Raw genomic sequence first — 21,425 nt, 5'->3', positions numbered from 1 at the left:
TATTATTATTATTATTATTATTATTATTATTATTATTATTATTATTATTAACCTTTATTTATAAAGTGCTGTAAATTTACACAGCGCTGTACATACAATCTTTTTAATTGGACGATTATGAAGAACTTCTGTACAGTTTATCTTTTCCTTGCTCTAATGGATTCTAGTAGTCATTCTGATGTGTAATAATGTGATTTCCCAGCTCTCATGCCTTGTCACCAATGATTCACAGGACTTTAGCACTGATTGTATGTCCATAATAGTTACCCAAACAGGGAAATGGCCATGTTGATATAGAGATCAGACAATTTGTTTTTTGTAGGTTCATTTAAAATAATAGCTGGATGAAAAGAGGTTACCTGCAACTCAGCCAAGGATGAACAGTTACAGAAAAAATGTGTCAACCTCCATCTTGGACCTTTAGAACAAAGGATCAGTAGCATAAACTGCTTGGTAACTTCCTTGTTTACTATATTCAATCTCAGATCAGTGTAAGCAATTTTTTCTCTTGCTGTTTTATACTGTGACTGTTTATGTTCATAATTAATAAACTGATTTATGAAAGACCACCCAAATTATTTGGCTTGCCTTATGCCCATATTACCCTGAGGGTACACAAAAATCAGGCTGGAACGTAAGAGGGTGTCTCGGGACATAGCCAAGTTCTTTTCACTGCTCAGGCTTGTTTCACAGCAGGTGGCATTAAGACTCTGGCTCAAAGTCTGCCTATTTATTTCTATAATTAATACTATACCTAATACTGCTGAATGCTATATCTGCTCGTAAACTGAAGATGAAAAATTGTCTTGCATAATTACAGATAATTTTTGATGGAGACGTTAATAAGTAGTTCATAATTTTATTGCATTTCTGGTCTATGTAATTTCATCTCATCTTCATTGTACAGATCATTATTTGTTAAACAAATGATTAGTTCTCATACCTAATACCACTAATGATATTAATATATTTCTGCCACGTATTAATTCTAAAAATACTAGCTATTTTTAGGATGAAAGACTGGTCCCCACTACTCCATACAAGCACATTTCTAGAGATACAAAGAAATGCAGTTTGCAGGAATACCCACTGTTACTTTTAGTTCAATGAAAAACTTAAATGGAATATATTATTTCTTAAAGTTTTTTATATTAATTGCTACAAGCAGCAGCACTTATAAGCAGAGCAAAGCATGCACACATTTGGCTACTCTTCCAGTGCAGAATGTTTCTGGGCTTTGATAACAGGGTCCAGTCCATGCAATATAGCTGCAGTCATACCATATCTGCACAGAAACCTGTAGCTAATGAGCACAGGCTGAAGACAATTTTTGTCCATGCTGACACAGACAACTACAGACTTCTGTACAGTTATGGACCAATTATGCTAGTGAAGGAAGCAACATGAGATGGCACCCAAATAAAGTAAGATTCAATTACAGCACGTCCTTGCTATCTGCGGGGATCCATTCCAGACGCACACATACCCCGCGGATAGCAAAAACCGCAGGACCTTAAGTCCCATTCTTTTCAATGCGTGCGCGCTCCTGTTTGCGTGCATGCCCACTGAAAAAGCCAGGGATGCCATCCATGGAAGCTCAAACAGTGGATGGCAAGCCTGCCATTGGCCCGGGTGTGCTATAGTGGGGGTTTTTAGTTGTGGCAGGGGAAGATAAAAGTTTAGAGAGGATTTCCATTGTATCTCTCTAGTTGAAACATGAAAATGTTCCACAAAGTAAACAGACAATATGGAAATGCCATTAATATATCTAGGCTATGCACCGGGCCCCTGGATTACTTCAGAGCCCAGTTTAGTCAATCTAACCTGACCAGATCCCATATCAAGATTAAGCAATGCAGACCATCATTTCTCTTCCACAGTTTCCACAGGCTTATACTGGAAAATCAAAACTAAGCTATAATGTCTTTGGTTTTTCACAGATCTGCACACAATTCATACATGTGGTAAACCCTTAAAAGATACTAGTCAAATTGTTGGCAGGTAACTTGACTTTCCCCCCTTTTTTCTGTGCTAGGCACTATAATCTTTGCTGGTTTTCAAACAGACAAAAACAAAAAATAACTTCTAAAACTATTGATTGTTTTTCTAATCCATGCTGCTTTTTTCCTAATCTGTGCCTCAGCAACTGGAACACCTTACTATAGCATCTTGGAATCCCTGATTTCTGGAGTTGAAGAACTACAGCACAGCAGAAGAAAGGGACTGTAGTTACAAGACAAGCAGCAGCCCTTGGTAGAGGTAAGCAGGAAGAGACAGATGCTTCTTGCGTGAGGATGGCAAGCTTAGTGCATCAGTTACCTAAATCTATTAAAGTTAATGATCAGATACACCTTGCATAAGTATTCAGCCCTCTGACTGTTCTGAATAAAAATATTTTGCACGTTCACACTGTTCCGTAACTTGTGTACCTAAACTGGTTAGCAATAAATTGATTTCAGTTCCTGGATATTACACAACAAAACTGTTGTCCAAAAAAAAAAAGTCAAGGGGGTGGTAGAGAATACTTACGTAAGGCATGTATGGCAATGATGGTGATAATGAGAGCCTACTTGAGGTGAAAGAGCTTTAGCTTTATTATAGAAGTGCAACTTGTGTGATTTAATGATGCAGGATAAAAAGTAGAAGGGGAAGAAATAATGCTTTACTAGCAATTAGCTTATGAGAGCCAGCAAAAATTTCCCTACTCCCTGTTAAGACATTTGGTGATCTGGGCTAGTGCTAGAAAAAAAGCACAAACTAGGGGGAAATCTGAAAGCTGCTGTTGCTGAGGGATTCAGCACACTTTGTTCCTACCCTGCAGTTTTTTCTCCAGTGCCTGCATGGAGGAACATTTCTGCCGGCGTTCTGAACAGGACTGCTTTGTGCTGCCTCTCAAAATGCAGGAGGGGACTATTGGTGCTATAAAGCCCTTTTAATTTATGCTTGCCCATCTGCTACCTACTGGAAGACAGCTATCATGAATTGTACTTCCACTTCAAATTGGTCTCTGTCCAGCACCACAGTCTAAAAAGGGTGTTGAGAAGCTGGAGCATGTCCAGAGGAGGGAAACCAAAATTGTATGGGTCTGGAAACCAGACTTAGGAAGCTGGGTAATGTTTAGCCGGGAGAAGAGAAGGTTAAGAGGTGAAATGATAGCTCTGTTTAAATATTTGAAGGAGTGTGATAATGAGGATGGGGCAAGCTTGTTTTCTGCTGTTCCAGAGACTAGGACATGGAGCAGTGGATGCAAATTGCAGGAAAAGAGATTCCACCTCAACATTAGGAAAAGCTTCCTGGCACTAAGAGCCGTTTGACAGTGGAATACACTCTTTCAAAGTATGGTGGCGTCTCCCTCTTTGGAGGTTGGATGGCCATCGTCAGGAGTGCTTTAACTGGTATCCCTGCATGGCAGAGGGTTGGACCAGATGGCCCTTAAGGTCTCTTCCGACTCTATTACTCTGCCTTGTGCCTGCTTTACATCTTAGGGGCTGCTACTTCCCGCTTGCCTCTGATCATCAGGCACACATTGGCAGGAGGGGAAACTAGTCTGCTCCTGTTGTCCACAGGGACACTATGTACATTTATATTACAGAGTATGCAAAGACATCTTGTAGCACCTTTGAGACTAATTGAAAGAAAGAAGCTGATAGCATGAACTTTCATAGAATTGAATCTACTTCCTCAGACACACGAAGTGGAGGGAAAGACCTATATAAGGAGACTGTGTATGAGAATAGCAACAGAAATGCAAAACATGTTGGTATGGAGACAAGGTGACAAGTTCAGCTTTAATGATGCTGATCCTTGGAGACAAAGGCAGGAGGAAGGATGTTGCCTAAAGCCAAGGTGAGCAGGTAACCATATGAATGGTGATAAGAGTACTGGAATGCAGTGTGGAAACCAGAAAGGAGATGTTGGGAACTGGCCACAAGAGCCTTCATGAAGCTGGAGGCTTAGCTAGTGTTATGATGTGTATATAGTATGCCAGGCAACTATCGTCTCTGTTCCATCCACTGCTAACAGACCCTCCACGCCATGCATCTGGGGAAGTAGACTCAAGACTACGAAAGATCATACTACCAGCTTCTTTTTTTTCAGTTAGGTGCTACAAGATCCCTTTGAATGCTGATTTTTTAAAGACTAACATAGCTATGCCTTTGTATATAACAGAGATTACTGATGATTTATAATACAAAAATGACTAACAATTAAATTAAATGTGGAGATGTAACAGTAATATTTCTTAAAACTGTAAATGATATGTAAGTGCAACTACTGAAAAGATCTAAGGGAAATTGAAGTTAGTGGCTCACTTGCTGTTTTTTGGTGGTTTTTTGTTTTTTGCTTTGCTTTACAACAGTGGTCCCCAAACTGTTTGTTTTTTTTAGAGATTTTGGACTTCAGCTCCCAGAAATCCAGACTATTGGCCAACATGGCTGAGGCTTCTGGGAACTAATGCCCAAAATATCTTAAAGGGCACAGCTTGGGGCCCACTGCTTTACAATATAAATTAAAGTAAAACCACCAACACAAAAATATCATACATTGAGATTTTGGCAATGTATTCATAACAGGGGAAGGGGAGTTATAACCCTTAAAATTCATGCAGGATAGTTCTGCCAATGGCTATTAGTAACAATGTAAGCTGCTGGAAAACAAGAAAGGGAATGCAGGACAAGATGGATCTTTGGTCTGATCCAGAAGGGTCTTATGCGGTTGTTTTTTTCCTGTGTTTTTAACCAGCTCAACCTTTTCTGGACTTTTAGGGTATCATGTGAAAGCGATCCCAATGTACACTTTGCCTATAGAAAAGGGATTTGCTCTACTTGAAACAGAATGAAATCAAACTCTTGGCCTTTTTCAACAAAAGTGGCAGAACTATTATTACACTGATTCCTGTATGAAAAGTTAACAGAACTAGGGAGTGCCTGGTTTAGGATGAATCATCCTTGTGGAATGATAGTGAAAATGTTTTCAACTACCCAAAAAGTAACAGAGCAGAAATGGCTCACAAGCAAATTACAGAACATGATATTCAGTAAATGGAGCCAAAGAAGAAAATGTATGTGCCAGCCATATCTTTAAAATTACACCATATCCCCCTAAACTAGGGATGGGCAACTATCAGGGGCTCTCGGGACAACTTTAAAAGGCTGCATTCCTCTTGGGGGTGGGTGGGGAACATACGTTTTTGCCTCAAGCTGCCCTCTGGTGGCATTTTACCATGTTGGGCCCTCTAGGCCTTTTTTAGCCTATTAGAGGCTGTTTTTGCAACAGCAAGTGACCCAGAAGTCACCTCCTGCTCACAGTTTGTTTTAAATAAAGGTATCTCTTGAGCCTAAAATGCCTAGGGTATAAAATGTGGCCAAAAACATGCTCCCTATTGGGAGCGATAAAATAAATACAGTGGTACCTCGGGTTACGAAATTAATTCGTTCCGCCGCCGCTTTCGTAACCCGAAAAGCCTTCGCAAGCCGAAAACCCATAGGCGCTAATGGGGAAAAGCCGCGATTTCGTGTGAAATAGCGCCGAAAAGCACCAAAATTTTCTTCGTAACCCGAAATAACCTTCGTAACCCGGAACAGTTATTTCCTATGGGATTTTTTCGTATCCCGGAAATTTCGTAACGTGGGTATTTCGTATCCCGGGGTACCACTGTATGACCCCTAGATGGGTGAGGGGCAAACTTTGCCTACCTCTGCTTTAGATTAATGCTCTTCCACATCAAGATGGGTAAGTTGGGGGTAGTTAGTTTTAAAGGAAAGCATGGTGACTTAAATTAGCAGCACCTAAATGAGATAAATACATGTTCCAGTCATGACAAAAAGGTAAAATTTCCAGCCAGTGTAAACTAATGTACTCTGCAACATCTGATCAGGCAACTGGCTAGAGGGGAGGTGATTTAGCATTTGATCCTAAAGGGTATCAAGGTCCAAGTGAGAAATGTAAGTGTAGCTGAACTACTGAAGCAACTAAAAATCTCAGAGCGCAGAAAACTGGTATGACGATGGTTTCTACCAGGCAGAGAAAAACTAGTTCTAGCAGGTTTTCAGGAAAAAAAGCAATTCCTAGAAAGGATGAAATGCTGGCAACAATGATCAGAAGGCTTCTTATGGCAGAGTAATTCAAACTCTGGCCATTAATTTCCAAGAATTATTTATTACAGTTTGTTATTGCTAAGATTGAGGAACACAGATTGAGTGTCCCAAGAACTAATCTTTCCCCACTGCTTGAGAGACAAGACTCTAGTTTCTTTATGGAGAAAGGAACTCTATGTAGAGCCTGTGCTGCTACCGTGATCTGTGTATGGCCGGCATTTGAAACTACATGGGCTAACAAGTTACATCTGCACAGTAGCTTCCCTACGTAAATCATTTTGATGCAATATGAAAAGACTATACTAGCTGTGCTACGCGTAAAAGACAAGGAAAAGGCACAGCACTGTAAAAAAAAAAAAGACAACCTTTTCCACAGCTCTCTCTCTCCTACATACATACTCTCATACAACCCTGTTACACAAAGGATGAAAAATGTGGCCTACACTCCATGCTTCTGAAGGAAGCAATCAATCATGTGCCATACTACCATGCAGGAAACGAAAAGGCAAGGAATCCTCAGGACAGAGGTACACATAAGCAGAGCTCAATGTCTTGGTATTTTGTTTTGATCTCCATTCTGCCTGTTTTTCTACAGCCAGTGATGGCGGAGGTAGCCTCAGCAAGAACCACTCTTGCTGTTTCTTCATTACTTTCCAAGGGGTATTTCCTTTGGCAGGCTTCCTTTTGATCCTGTCTTGCTTCCTGCAGAGAAAGTAAATCCCTTCCTTTCTAGACTATGAGCCACTTGGCAAATGAGGTACAAAGTAACCCATCATCCCTTTACCAGCTCAGGAATTTCCATGCTGCCTAATGAAAAAGGGACTTTTATTTTGTGTGTACAGTATTTTTGAAAAGTACAGTGCACCCTTTTTTTATGAGGAGGATCCGTTCTGGCGCACACCCCATTATTCTTAATGGGATGCGCCACCCCTTGTGCCCTATGCGCTCCCTAGCAGCTTTCAGCATATGCTGAAAGCCGCGTATGGTCCGTCCGCATATGATGCGGGCACACTGTATATCTTGCCTACTTCCCTGAAGATCTTCTTTAAACAGTTAAATAAAGTGGCCCCAGTTGAATCTTCATCTGTGCCTGGTCTCTTTTTATTTCCAGGTGGACCAGTATATTGCTGTCTTTCACCTATTCACCAGCTCATCTGTATGGAACTGCATGCATTTGTGTGAACATTAGATTATAGTGGCTGTTTTCCATACCACTGTCAATATTCTTCAGTAGTTGCTGGTATTAGCATGGAATGCAACATCGCTGTACCCATCCACAAAGTGCTTCTTCAGAAACACTGCTTTGGTGTTAATAAAATGGATAATTCCACTAAGGTTTTACATATTCAAATATGTATAGCACCTTTTTACACACTGCCCTTGGTGACTAAAACCTATCAGTATAAAATTAAGAAAATGTTGTTGCATTAATTAAATTGTGGTAAAGTATGGTAATATATGGTAGATGTAATCTGTTGGAAGGGGGTGAGACTATGGAATGTTGGAAGTGACCAGTGTTAGACTAACTATCTTAGGAGATTTTTAGAAGTCTGGGGAGGGACAGGGAGAGCTGAGTCTACCAATGTTATAAGTTAGGAGTAGGAATTAGATGTTAGTAGAGTTAAGATCATAGCTTATCAGTGAGAGATGTGGATTTGAGTTAGTGTCAGCCAGGATTTATATGTATTGAAAAAGTAATCTTTAATTACACAAATCAAGTCTCTCACAGGAACCACAAAGGCATCTAGAAAATCCCTAAATTTGATGCCATAGCATTGAGACAGGTGATTGCCCTCACATTGGTGGGAAAAGGGGGGGGGATAAGTGGAGGCCTCACACAACACACATCTTGTTTTTCCCTTCCTTCTGAAACTGAGATTCTGCTTTAATATCTTAAGAGTTTCTACTTTGTAGGTACCTTGTTTTCAAAAAAAATATTCAGGGTTGCTTTTATTTACACTACAGTGCCAAAACTGGATGACACAGTGGCAATTTTGGTGGCTGCTCAACAAGCAAAATAGTCAGGTGTATGTGGCCCAACTATTTTCACCTCATTTTTCTATATTCCCAGCAGGAGAACTAGATAAGACTCTTAACCAAGCAGAAGTATTTCAGTTATCTGTTCCATTACTAAAATGTATCTGAATAAATAAGAAAAGAACAAAGGCTGCAATCCTACATTCACTTATCTGGCAGTAATCCTAGCGAATACATTGGGACGTACTGCTAAGTAGACATAAACAGGACTGATCTGTTAACTCTCCTCTATAATTAATAGAATTAGTGTCACTGAAAGAACATGGGTCAGAATTTTTCCTAGAACTATGTAAACAATTAGGGTGTAGATACATGCTGTGAATTTTCATGCTTGGATAGTTGGAGTCATTTTTTCCATTCCTGTCTAGTCAGCTTGCATGTGACGAAAACCTGGTGTTTCTGTGGATTGCTTCTCCTGTCTGTTCAGAGAATGTAGGAAAAATCTTAACCTGTGCTTTCTCATGTAAGGGAGCTAACACGATTACCAGTTTGAGGGTTGGATCAGGACTCCATGAAAAAAGGTTCAAATATTTGTTCAACATGGAAACCACTTGGTGACGTTAAGCAAGTCACAATCTAGCCTCAGAGGACAGCAATGGTAAACTGCCTCTGAATACATATTGCCAAGAAAACCCCATAATGGGGTCACCTTAGGGTTGTCATAAGTCAGAAATGACTTGAAGCACACAACAACAAACTATGTGAGAGATTCGATTTTGGTACACTAAATTATTTATGAAAAATAATGTCATTAGCACTAAAAACGTGTTGGATAGGTTGGTAACCTAGCATGTTATTTTTAGCCCAAGTTAACTATTTTAAAGCAGATACAATTCAACCTGTAAAACACATGAATGAAACTAAGACATTAATGAAATAATTCTTCACCCGTTTCACCTCTTCATTTTTTTTCTGGACCCATTCTCTGTGCTTCTGTGCAGCAATTACTTTTTTCCTTTCACGTTCTTGTTTTTCCTTCATTTTTTCCATTTCTTGACGCATTGCCTATAAAGAAGTGAGAAAACTATTTGTGATCTTGATTGTTTAGCTGAAAGTTCAGTAAGTTTGGATCTCAATATTTTCATACTAAAACTTCTTGGGAAAAATCATTTTAAAGCAACAAAGATATGATTATTTCTAGTTGCCCCCCCTTAAATATGCTTTTCTGCATCAGAAAGATATTAGTAACATTAATATAACTCAAAGATTATAATGAAGTGAATGTAACAAAAGAAGGATCAATGTGTGACTTGAACTTCTAGTTCTGTCCTCAGAGAAATAACTATGCATCTAAGTATGTAATTAATGGATGGCTTGTGGAGTTTAAGACTCATGTTCAAAGGACCTGACCAAATGCTTCTACAGAAACACAGTTTGACAGACTAAGATGTGTGCAGCTCTAGTGATGCTCTTATTAGTTATTAGGGTGGCACATAACATGTAAGCAACCAATGGCAGGGGGAAGCAAGAACTCTTGTACATGCAATATCATTTGCACTGTGTATGTAATATTTACAAAAATGAGGCATAACGATTTCAAAAATTCTTGTCATGGTTATTTTTCAGCATATCTATAGTATTTCCCATGAAGAAGTGTTTCTCCTTGTGTGAAAAGATGAAAGATTGTGTTTGCTCTTTTCACCAATCTGGAGCTTCTGCTCCTTCCCAGACATCCATTCACAGCTGTAGGGGGATGGCAGAATGTAATCTACATGTGCAAAAACCAACAGAGGCAAGCCAAAAACTCTGCAATTAACACAGTTTCTTAAGATATCAACTGCATAAGTCAAGGTTCTGTAACATTATGGCCCAACACAAATGTTGCAATGGGTGGGAGAGATATTCCAGTGGGCAAGGGAAATGATCATACTGTATTTTCATTCCATTCAATACAACAGACTGAATTGCAGGGAGAATTATGTTTCAATTAGGCCAGAGATTTTCCTAAGGCTACATGAAGTGAAAATACAAATCTTCATGGTGATCCATTTTGGAAAATATAATCTTTGGTATTTTTTTTTAACATTAAGGCGATGTATTAGAATTTAGCAAAGTACTGTAACAAGGAAGACATTTTCATTATGCTGCTAAAACAGTATTCTAGCAATCAGGACTTTCCAGTGCCACATTTGATGGGTCATATCAAAATTTATAATTTTGGTCCCAAAACCTGCTCTCGACTTATGCTTGAGGTCGACTTATAGTCATGTATATACGAGATGTACAATTTGATTTGACATAAAATTATTACAACTGATATAGTAAAATACAGTGTATTCAAACAATTATTATGGACAGAATTTCCTTTAATTTTTTTTAAAAATATATTTGTAACAAGTGAAGTAATACAGGTAATCTCTTAAACTTTGGTTTTGGTAGTTTGTTGAGAAGGCAAAAATAAATAAATAAATAAACAAAAGAGATTGTCAATATTAGTAACAAATAAAATTATTTATATTTCCTCTCCATAGTATTGAATAGACATAAAGCACCTATTCTTTTAGAAAAAATTGAGGGAGGAAAGTGTGTGGAAGGGAGGAGTGACTAAGATTCAATTAATATGACATTTAATCAGACTCATTTTCCGAGCTCTGGGCTGCATCCACACTGCAGAAATATTCCAAATTGACACCACTTAACTGTCATGGCTCAGTTAGGGAATTCTGGGAACTGTAGTTTGTTGTGACACCAGAACTCTTTGACAGAGAAGGCTAAATGTCTCATAAAACAAGTTCCCAGAATTCCATGGCACTGAGCCATGGCAGTTAAAGTGGTGTAAAACTGCATTATTTCTGTGGTGTGGATGCAGTCCTGGTTATCAATTTCTGATGCATTACAGACGGCCCAGAAGGGGCAGTCTCGCGCCGCTGCTGGTAATTTAAGTATTTACCGCCATAGCTTGTGCGTGTAAGCGGGCACGTAGCTTTCTTTCTTTGCAAAGGAACCATTCTTCCCATGGTGAAAGGGTATTTTCCATAGATGACAGATCTTCCCTGCTTGAATCTGTAATGTGTTCAGCACTGTGAAGTAACACTTTATAAGTTAGATGCAATAGCTTAGGTGAACACTACTATAGAAACATCATAACATTATCTGTCTTGGGTTGCATAATGGAAAAAAGATAGGAAATAAATTAATTAAATAAAAACAATACAACACATTAAAACATCAGAACAGGATTTAAATCATTACTCACAATTTAAAAAGCCCAATTTAAAAAGTTGTGTCTTAACAGCTTATTAAAAGACCTCTCAGCTCTGAAGTGAGAGCATCCCACAAAATGGGAGCAATGCAGGAGAAAGCTGTTTATAGGATCTGTTTAAAGGATCTCTCCCTGATAACCATGTACCTTGCCTTTGATGACTGAGGCACCTACAGAAAGCCCTTTTTGAAAATCTTAGTACAGGTATATGTATCTAGAGACAGGTGATCTTTTCAAACCATTAAGGACTTGGTTAACTAGTCCAATACATTGAATTAGGCCCAGAAACAGACTCTGAAGCAGTACACTTGGCTCAGCACCCAAATAATATGGCTCTGTTAGTAATCTAGTCACCAAATTCTGAACTTAAGCCAACTAGTCTCTGTACCGTCTTAACACCACACATGTGCTGTAATGAGCAATCTTCAGCCTGACTTTTAAATGGAAAGCACCCTTTAGAAAGCTGAAACCAGGAGCCACAGACTGAGAATGAGTGCAGAGAAAGGGTGGCTTCAATATATCTGCAAAAAGAAATTTCTCCAATAGGTGAAAAACAACTGGAGGAAATTATATTGAAGACTCAGGCAGCAGGGAAAGAAGATAGTGCTCCTCCCACCATTCATCTAATGATTTTATCCGGTTTTTTTTTTCAGTAACAAAGAGAAAATTCCAATTAAAACAAATAGCATAGCTTGACCCTAAGACACATTTGCCTCACTGAATGAAAATAGCCATGCTAGGATAACTCTGCCAAAGAACCATCATATGCCCAAGAACCTACATTTCATAATTCCATCTGTCCATGGCCTGTTACAGACTGCCAAAATAAAGCTGCTTCGGGATTCTTTGGAGGTATGCTATTTAAATGATGCATGCATCCTAAGAATCCAGAAGCTGCACCAAAACTGCCCTCCAGTGCTTAGGAATGGAGTGTGGCTTTGGCACGACCTCCGAACTCTTAAGACCCATGCATCATTTAAATAGCATACCACCAAAGAGACCCGAAGCAGCATTATTTTGGCTGTCTGTAACAGGCCCATGATTATCAAGAAAGGCCAGCCATATAATATATGATATAAAATATTAAATTACTAATATTCTCTAAATATTAAAACTGAGTTTACCCAGATAGTTTTATCAAGGGTTTGTGCCAATATAGTGCCCTTGTATGATCTACACTATTATACTCAGAACAGTCTGAGTCATGACTTTCAGACTGGAGGCTTTGTGACATAGCAAGAAATGGGGCAATCAGAAAAACTGTTAAAGGAGCCATTGTGTGAGGGCACATGATACTGCCACCTTACAATAGCTAAGCAGATGTAGTGGTGCTTCAGCAGGAGACTGCTTGGGAGCTGTGTTAAGTGACATGGTGGGAAGAAGGTGGGATATAAAGGCATACAGCTGAATAAATACTGATTGACAACATAGTCACTTAATACATAATGACCAATGAAGCAGCATTTTACACTTACATAATAAATGTATTCAAGATCATAAAGTTATTACTTGCATTACTAATTGTTTATAAGACCTCATAAGAGCTATAAACATGCAATGATGGACAGAAGGAAGTGTGCTCAAAACAGAGAGGCCAAATACAGCAGTTCTGGCTACTATGGAGGCATAGTGTGCAGATGACACATGCCCCCGAAGTGGCCGGAACTTGATCCAAGGCTGTCTAAGGCAGCCCAAACTCACCAGCAAAAGGAGTGGCAAAAAACCACTCCTGCTGGGATCTCATTTGGGACCGCAGTGGCAGCCCACTTCAGAAGCAGGCCATCCGGTAGTCATGGTCCCAGGTTGACTGGGGCCCAATTGGGGCTTGAGAAGCCAGAGGTTGCTCCTAGCCATCCATCTGCTTCACCCCTTAGTTACTTACGGTGAAAACTCACTTATCTAAGGTGCATAAGAGTAGTCTACACTGTGGATTAACTCCCCCACTGCCAGAACAGAGGGATGAGTTGCATAATCTTCCAGAATCCACTTTCCCTCTTCTAACTCAAAAGAGCAAAGGCCTGAAATTAAAAACCTAACAGAGTGGAGTCTTCAAAAAGATTCTGAAAGACTGTGTAACTCCTGGCTCTGGCCTGGCAGTTCAAGGGTAACCCATTCCACTTCATCTGCCAGAGAACTGATGTTTAGATAAGTATGCTGGCATACTTTCTTTTCTCAAGATACTGTTTGCATTTTACTAATATTTTTCCTCTTGCATTAGTTTTAAGATGGGTAAGAGAACTGCCATCTCATACCCTAAATTTAGATTTCTGTTCAACTTCTTCCAGATAGGGAAAACAGTCAACAGATGTTATTAATGGAGCCTACTCCTGGATAAAGGTACTTCTACATACGGTATTAATAACTAGAATTATATAGACTGGAAACATTCAATTTTATTCCCAAAAATAATGACGAAAGATGCAACAGAAAAAACTGGCAGAAGAGAATAATCAGGTTGTTTCTGCAGTCCAACCTTGAACATCCTGAACATCCTTAGATATGCTCTACTGTATTTGGTGTTTCATACATACGCATACATACTTATGTACAGTGGTGCCTCGGGATACGAAATACCCAGCTTACGAAATTTTCGGGATACGAAAAAATCCCATAGGGAATTATTGTTCCGGGTTACGAATGTTTTTTCGGGTTACGAAAAAAATTTTGGTGCTTTTTTCGGCTTTTTCGCACGGAATCGCGGCTTTTCCCCATTAGCGCCTATGGCAATTCGGCTTACGAAGGCTTTTCGGGTTACGAAAGCGGCCGCGGAACGAATTATTTTCGTAACCCGAGGCACCACTGTATATAGGAGTCAATGTTGCTTCAAACAAAGCTTAATGTGGCTTAGTAAGAACATATACTTCTTACCAAAATTATCCATATGAAACTTTTAAAATACTTTTATTCATACACATCTTTTGCTTTTGCTCTATATTTTTATAGAGTTTTTTTTTGTTTGCTTTTTTGTTTATGCTGTGCTTGAAAATTCATGAACGGTTGCTGTTGTAACAGCCTCTTGAGATGCACTAATCTAAAATCACAACTTGTTTAAATCCAGAATGAACTGTACTGAAATCTGTGATACTTCGGGTTGCGAATACAACAAAATCTAAAATCTCAACGGTTTTCTGTCCAGTTACATCTGGAAAACCTTTAGGTGCTGTATAGGTAAAACTTGCCAAACTGTAGTCCCAATGGAGAAATTCAATGTTTTCACTTTGAAAGGAGCAGTTAGCTTTACACAGTACAGAAACATCTGGCTCTCAAGAGAAGTTACTTTTCTGTTGCTAATGGGAATTTTTTTTACCTGTCTTTTATGACTCTTTGTCTCTAGTCCTCACATGGCCAATAATGGGAATGCCCTCTGTTTATACAGTGGGCCCTTGATATCCACTAGGTTTTGGTTCCAGAATCACCCGTGGATACCAAAATCCATGGTTGCTCAAATCCCATTAAATACAATGGCGTAGTAAAATGGTGTCCCTTATATAACATGGCAAAATCAAGGTTTGTTTATTGGGATTTGTATATTTTAAAAAATATTTTCAAACCACCATGGATGCTTGAATCCGTGGATATAAAATTGGTGGATATGGAGGGCTCACTGTACTGAAAACTCTCAATACCATCTTGCCTCACATCATCTCAAACAGACTCTAACTGCTGTTACCCGCCTCAATCCTCAAAGGGGAAGAGGTGGGATATAATTAATAATAATAATAATTATCTAACATCATCACCATGATTCTCTTGTCTGATATTTAACATCTTTGCCTGATGAAGAAGCAGTGAAGCTTTGAAAGCTTGCATAATAAATTTTATATTTTGGAACTGGCCCAAAAAAAGTATTACTGCTTTGGAATTTTAATTTTGATGTATTTTGCTGCACAGCCAATGTAACTACTACATATATATATATATTTCAGTTGTGAATGTTTATAATAAAGCCCGCAGGTGCCAACATATGCATCTCTTTCGAAGTTTGAAGACCATGAATACCACAAATTTGGCATATGTTCATTTAAAAATAATCAGAATCCCCCCCCACACACACACACATTTCACATTTAAAAGTATGAGATTTCACATTAATGTCTTGTACTCAGTCTCCCACATCCCAGTAACAAAATGGGAAGGCAGAATCACTTAGCAAGAACTTGCATTTGCCAAATCTAACCCTGTTAAACTATACATTCCCACAGAAAAAAATCAAGTTACTTGAGGCTTTCATTTATATTGGCATGGACAAGTTCAGGTGGCCTTTCCAGGAGCTACACAGAGTGCCAAAAATCGAGAAAAGCAAACAGGAAATGGCCCTGGTTTTTTTTAAGATTTTTTTTTTAATTCAGCAGTTTACAAGGACCTTGCAACTTATTTAAAGGTGAATGCTATTTCTGATGGCTTCCAGGAGAGGCAATTCACCTTTTTTTTTGTCTTGAAAAAAGTAAATCACAAGTCAGAGGTTTGGGGACTGCAAAACAGACATGGCAGGGCTGCACTTTATCCATCCCTGATTTATACTACTAAGCTACTACAAAAATAATGCAGTTTGACACTACTTTAACTGCCATGGCTGAGTGCTATGGAACCAGGGGAATTGCAATTTGTTGTACCATCAGAGCTCTCTGACAGAGACTAAATAGCTCACAAAACTACAAATCCCAGAATTCCACAATATGGAGCCACGACATTTAAAGGAGTGTCAAACTGCATTATTCATGTAGTGCTGATTAGACCTTTTCCTCCTTAAGACATGAGTAAGTTGCCAGGAACTGCTATAATGGAAGAGTATAACTGTATAAAACAGGTTTGGTGCTGCTGGTGCTAATGGATCAGTCAACGCATGGATAAATCAAATTTATCCTATGTACAGTATCTACTCAAGTCAGATCTAACAACATGATTTAGGCTGTTGTTTCTGTGGTCTTTTCCCTATAGGATAGTGATCCCCAAACTATGGTCCTCCAGATGTTTTGAACTTCAACTCTCAGAACAGTGGTGTCCCTAGAGTGGGTGTCGCTGGGTCAGAGTGACCAGACATCCTTTTTTTCCAGGTCATGTCCTTCTTTTCAACCTTCTGTCTGGGAATTCCAAAATGCCATCCATTTTGAGCATGAATAAGATGCATGAAGTTATAGTTGTCCCTATACATTTACAGTTTTGATTATTCATGGACTTGATCAATATAGTATCTCTAGGAATCTCTAGGTCCTCCAGCATGACTATTGTCTCTGTCAAAAGTCACACTGGAGGGCCTAGATATTTCTAGAGATAAAACATCTCCAGGCATTTGTAGGTCCTCCAGTGCAATATCATGGTCAACGTCTGGCAGATCATGACCACAGAATTGCCCTGGAGGTCCTAGTGGAAAAAATAGTGTTTTTTTATTTGCAGTTTTTCCATTTTCACAAAAGTCCTGTGCCCCTAACCTCAGCCAATGTGGAAGGTCCACTGTATTTATATTAGTGTTTTTAACCTTTATTTTCTTACATTTTTAGTGCCTTGTCCTCTTTTGCAGTTAGGAGAACTTGTCACTCTTCACCTAGTGTGTGTGCCGTGTGTGTGTGCGTGCCCAGCATCAGCCTGCCACCCTGGCTGCTCACTGAGACCAGCCAAGGCACCAGGCAAGGTGGGAGGGGCTCACTCACCCCTCTTTCTCTGCTGCCTTGTCTCCCACAGCTGAGAGAGCTAGGGCAGCACTGCACTCCTCCGCAACTGAAGAAGGGCCCAACTGGGTGCTGCCTGTGCCTCAGGTGTCACCCGGTGAAGTCCACACACCCCAGTGACACCACTGTCCCAGAATTCCTGACAGCTGGCCAAGCTGACTTTTAGGAGTTGATGTCTAAAGTTAGTGAACCACTGCTTTAGAAAAAAACAGTAACTAGGAGAAAGCAGGAAGCTCCTGACCAGTCATCCCATAAATCCTTACAATCAGGGTGACCAGATGTAATAACTACAAAGAAGGAGAAGGCACCACAAAATGTAGGACATTGCAAAATAAAAGTTAAAAACTCTTTTACACACACACACACTCATGCTTCTCAGTCATGCTTAAGATGGAGATATTTTGGAATTATTCCTATACAGGTTGAAACATAGGACATGTCCTGGAAAAGGAGGACATCTGGTCACCCTGCTTACTATGTACCCCTACTGCTAGCTTGCCCAGCTATGCACAATACAAGAGGCATATACAGAATGCTTTCCATGGTGGGGCAAGGTACTTTTTGAAGGGGGCCCTTTGCTCCGGGTACTTTTAAGCACACTTGGGCTGCCTCAGGAGCTGTCTGCACTGGAGAAATAATCCAGTTTGACACCAGTTTAACTGCCATAACTCAATGCTGTGGAATTCTGGGAACTGTTGTCTTGTGAGACATTTAGCGTTCTCTGTCAGAGTAGTGGTGCTACAACAAACTACAAATCCCAGAATTCCCTAGATTTAGCCATGGCAGTTATACTGCTGTCAAACCGATTATTTCTGCAGTGCAGCTACAGCCTTGGAGTAACTCAAGAGGCCACCAGTGAGGGCCTTACCGATATTTTTTCAGGCTGTCAGGGATGCCAGCTGATGTCAAGTCCTCCTCCTCTTGCTCCTTGGGATGGAAATGGGAAGCTTGGCTCTCCCTCTCATCTTCCTCGTCGTCATCGGAGCTAGCAGGGGAGGGCGGGGTGGAATGGGCTGCCCCCCATGTGCTCCTCGGGGGCACAGAAGTGGGCATGGTGGCGAGAGGGACCTGCCAAGAAGGAACTGAGCGTCAGTCACAGGCAAGTGGAATCCATTTCCCTTTGAGCAGTGCAAGAGCCCGAGTGGCGTAGTGGTTTGAGTTATTGGACTATGACTCTGGAATATCCTACAGAATGATAACCTGTCCTAGAGTTGGAAGAGACCACAAGGGCCATCCAGTCCAACCCCATTCTGCCATGCAGGAACTCACAATCAAAGCACACCCCGACTGATGGCCATCCAGCTTCTGTTTCAAAACCACCAAAGAAGGAGACTCCACCTCATACCAAGGCAGTGTGTTCCGCTGTCAAACAGCTCCCACTGTCAGGAAGTTCCATCTAATGTTGAGGTGGAATCTCTTTTCCTGTAGCTTGCAACCATTGTTCTATGTCCTATTCTTTGGAGCAGCAGAAAACAAGCTTGCTCCATCTTCAATATGAAATCCTTTCAAATATTTAAACATGGGTATCATGTCACCTCTTAATCATCTCTTCTCCAGGCTAAACATACCCAGCTTCCTAAGTCTTTCCTCATACGGCATAAGGCATGGTTTCCAGACCCTTCACCATTTTAGTCACCCTCCTCTGGACACGCTCGTTTCTCAACATCCTTTTTGAATTGTGGTGCCCAAAACTGGACAGAGTATTCCAGATGAAGCCTGGCCAAAGCAGGACAGAGTGGCACTATTATTTCCATTGATCTAGACACAATGCTTTTATTGATGCAGCCTAGACTCACATAGGCCTTTTTAACCGCCACACCACACTGCTGACTCAACTACGACTCCTAGATCTCCTTCACTCATATTCTCGTTGAGCCAGGTGTCCCCCATCCTATATCTATGCATTTCATTTTTTCTGCCTAAGTGCAGTATCTTACATTTCTTCCTACTGAAGTTCATTTTATTAGTTTTAGTTCAGTTTTCTAATCTATTAAGGCCATTCTGAATTTTGATCTTGTCCTCTGGGGTATTAGCTAATCATCCTTGTCATCTGGAAATTTGTAAAGTGTGCCCTCTATTCCTTCATCCAGGTCATTGATAGCATAATTCCTATTGAGACATTCGCAATGAAAAACACCACCTGGCTGCTCCTGTTTCCTATGGCAGGAAACTCCAAGTTGCCTTGTACTGTTGTGGCACAAGACAAACTTTTCTCCCTACCTTCCCTCAAAGTCTCCAGCTCCTCACTCACTTTTGGGACCCCATCAAATAGCAGGGGGCATTTGGCTCAAAACCAGAGTTTCAAGGACATTTATGCAGCTGCAAGGGTGGAGTGGGGTGGCTGGATTATTCATGTCTGTTTGTTGACTTAAGGATGTTTAACACGTACAGTACCTACTTACCTGCGTTTACTCAAGAGCAGTCATTCCCACACTTTGGCCCTCCATATCTTTGGGACCTCAGCTCCCAGAATTCCTAACTGTCAGCTGAGCTCTCTGGGCCTCTGGGCATTCATTTATTTTTATTTCATTTGTGAAGTCCAAAAACCTACAGGACCAAAGTATGGGAGCCACCGCTCCAAAGCGTTTAAAGCAAATGGCTGAGGATAGGAATAGCCGTGTGCCATGGCTCCATGCTAATCTGGGGTATGTACCCTACTCTGCCATGCAGGAACTCTCAAGCAAAGCATCCCCTGTGACAGATGGCCATCCAGCCTCTGTTTAAAGACCTCCAAGGAGGGAGACTCCACTGCACTCTGAAGAAGGACAGCCCTTACTGTCAGAATATTCCTCCTGATGTTGAGCTGGAATCTCTTTTCCTGTAGCTTGCATCCATTGTTCCGGGTCCTGTTCTCTGGAGCAGCAGAAAACAAGCTTGCTCCCTCCTCAATATGGCATCCCTTCAAGTATTTAAACAGGGCTATCATCATATCACCTCTTAACCTTCTCTTCTCCAGGCTAAACATCCCCAGCTCCCTGAGTCCTTCCTCATAGGAATGGACATGCTCCAGTTTCTCCACATCCTGTTGGAATTGTGGTGGTCCTCCAGGTATCTTGGACTTCAGAATCCCAGAAGCTGCAGCAGCCCCCTCTGGCCAACTCTGGGACCTAGGCAGCTGAAATCCAAAGCGTCTGGGAAACACTGCAACAGCGCGGTGGTTCCTAAACCTTTTCCCCCTTTGTTGGGGCTCCAACTCCCAGCAGCCTCAGGTAACTCAGCAGCAGGGCTCCTGGGAGCGGAGGGGCCAAACACCTGGAGGCCAGAGTTCAGTGTTCTGAGAGCGGCCCCCTGCGCCAGCCACTCTCTCTCAGCCCCAGAAAAAACCTCCTCCTGCTCAGGGCTGCTCCCTCAACGCCCCCGCCGGCCTCCCGCCTCCCTTGGCCGCCCCGGGCCTCCCGCTCGAGGAGGGAGCCGTTCTACCTGACGCCGCCACTTTGGAAACCGCCGCGCCGCCCCCGCCTCGTCTGCTCCCGATTCTCCCCGCGGGAGGCCCACCAGCCCCGCGCCCCAATCGCCGCCATGGCAACGGGCGCCATGGCAACCGCCACGCCTGCGGCCTAGTCAGGCCCAGGCCCGCCTTGCGCGCATGCCCAGTTGCCCCAACGGAGCATTTGGAGAACACAACACAGCCCCCTCCCTGCTCTTCTCCTTCGGCCCCACGTCCTCCTCCACACGTTTCAACATCCATATACTGTACACACATATATCTATGTAACGTCCGTACTGTGAGCAGCCCCGAGCCCTCCCTGGCTGAATTACCTCAACAATGCCGCCCTTTCCGTCACCGCAGACCATTTATTCCATCATATTTGAGACGTCGCTGGGCTCAGCTGCTTAGCAGCTGTAATACATCAGAGGGAGTAATGGGCCAAAACCACCTCCCACTGTATTCCAAAACACTGTAAGCCTCGTAGGGTTGCCATAAACCAAGAGGAAACTTGTTGGAGTCTGCATCCACAGTGGGGAAATAACCCGGTTTGGCACCGCTTTAACTTGTTGTCTGGCTCAAGGCTATGGAATTCTGGGAGTTGGAGTTTGTTGTGGGCCCAGAGCGGAGCCCCACAACAAACTCCAACTCCCAGAATTCCATAGCCTTGAGCCAGAAAAGAGTTAAAGCGGTGCCAAACCGGGTTATTTTCCCACTGTGGATGCAGTCTGAGGCAGGAAACATAATTTTTAGTTTCAACTGAAAATATCCACACAAGAAAACCTCTCCTGGATCTTGTCAGTTCTAGACCATGCTAGTGACCTATGATAGAAGAAAGGGATACACACACACACACCCCTCAGTAACCTGGCACCTGCCCAGGCCACAATCCCCTGCAGAAGGTGAGCTTGAAGGTGTCACCTGTACAGAATGTGCGTTCACAAACCTTTCTTATACTTACTCAGATCACATTTAAAACACATTTCATGGCAAGG

The 21,425-nt window shown here is 41.4% G+C and overlaps 1 protein-coding gene across 3 annotated transcripts in view; it reads right to left on the bottom strand.

Moving 5' to 3' along the window:
• Positions 1 to 20,909, bottom strand: part of CCDC34 (coiled-coil domain containing 34) — a 24,657-nt gene extending 3,748 nt beyond the window's left edge. Inside the window, exons 1-4 of one of the 3 annotated variants that reach the window (XM_042478568.1) lie at positions 20,763 to 20,909; positions 17,872 to 18,071; positions 11,026 to 11,155; positions 9,024 to 9,140 (exon numbers count right to left, since the gene is read on the bottom strand). In XM_042478568.1, coding sequence (XP_042334502.1) covers positions 9,024 to 9,140; positions 11,026 to 11,155; positions 17,872 to 18,071; positions 20,763 to 20,798 — 483 coding nt within the window. In that variant the 5' untranslated portion in view covers positions 20,799 to 20,909. Of the gene's footprint in view, positions 1 to 9,023; positions 9,141 to 11,025; positions 11,156 to 17,871; positions 18,072 to 18,571; positions 18,601 to 20,423; positions 20,572 to 20,762 lie in introns of those variants that run through there. The other 2 variants (XM_042478728.1, XM_042478646.1) reach the window with 2 other exon arrangements.
• Between the last annotated feature and the right edge of the window lie 516 nt (positions 20,910 to 21,425).

This window comes from Sceloporus undulatus, chromosome 1 (assembly GCF_019175285.1).
Source record: "Sceloporus undulatus isolate JIND9_A2432 ecotype Alabama chromosome 1, SceUnd_v1.1, whole genome shotgun sequence".
In the NCBI taxonomy this organism is placed as follows: domain Eukaryota; kingdom Metazoa; phylum Chordata; class Lepidosauria; order Squamata; family Phrynosomatidae; genus Sceloporus; species Sceloporus undulatus.
Note: the sequence above shows the minus strand (reverse complement) of the source record. Positions and strands in the feature narration are given on the sequence as shown.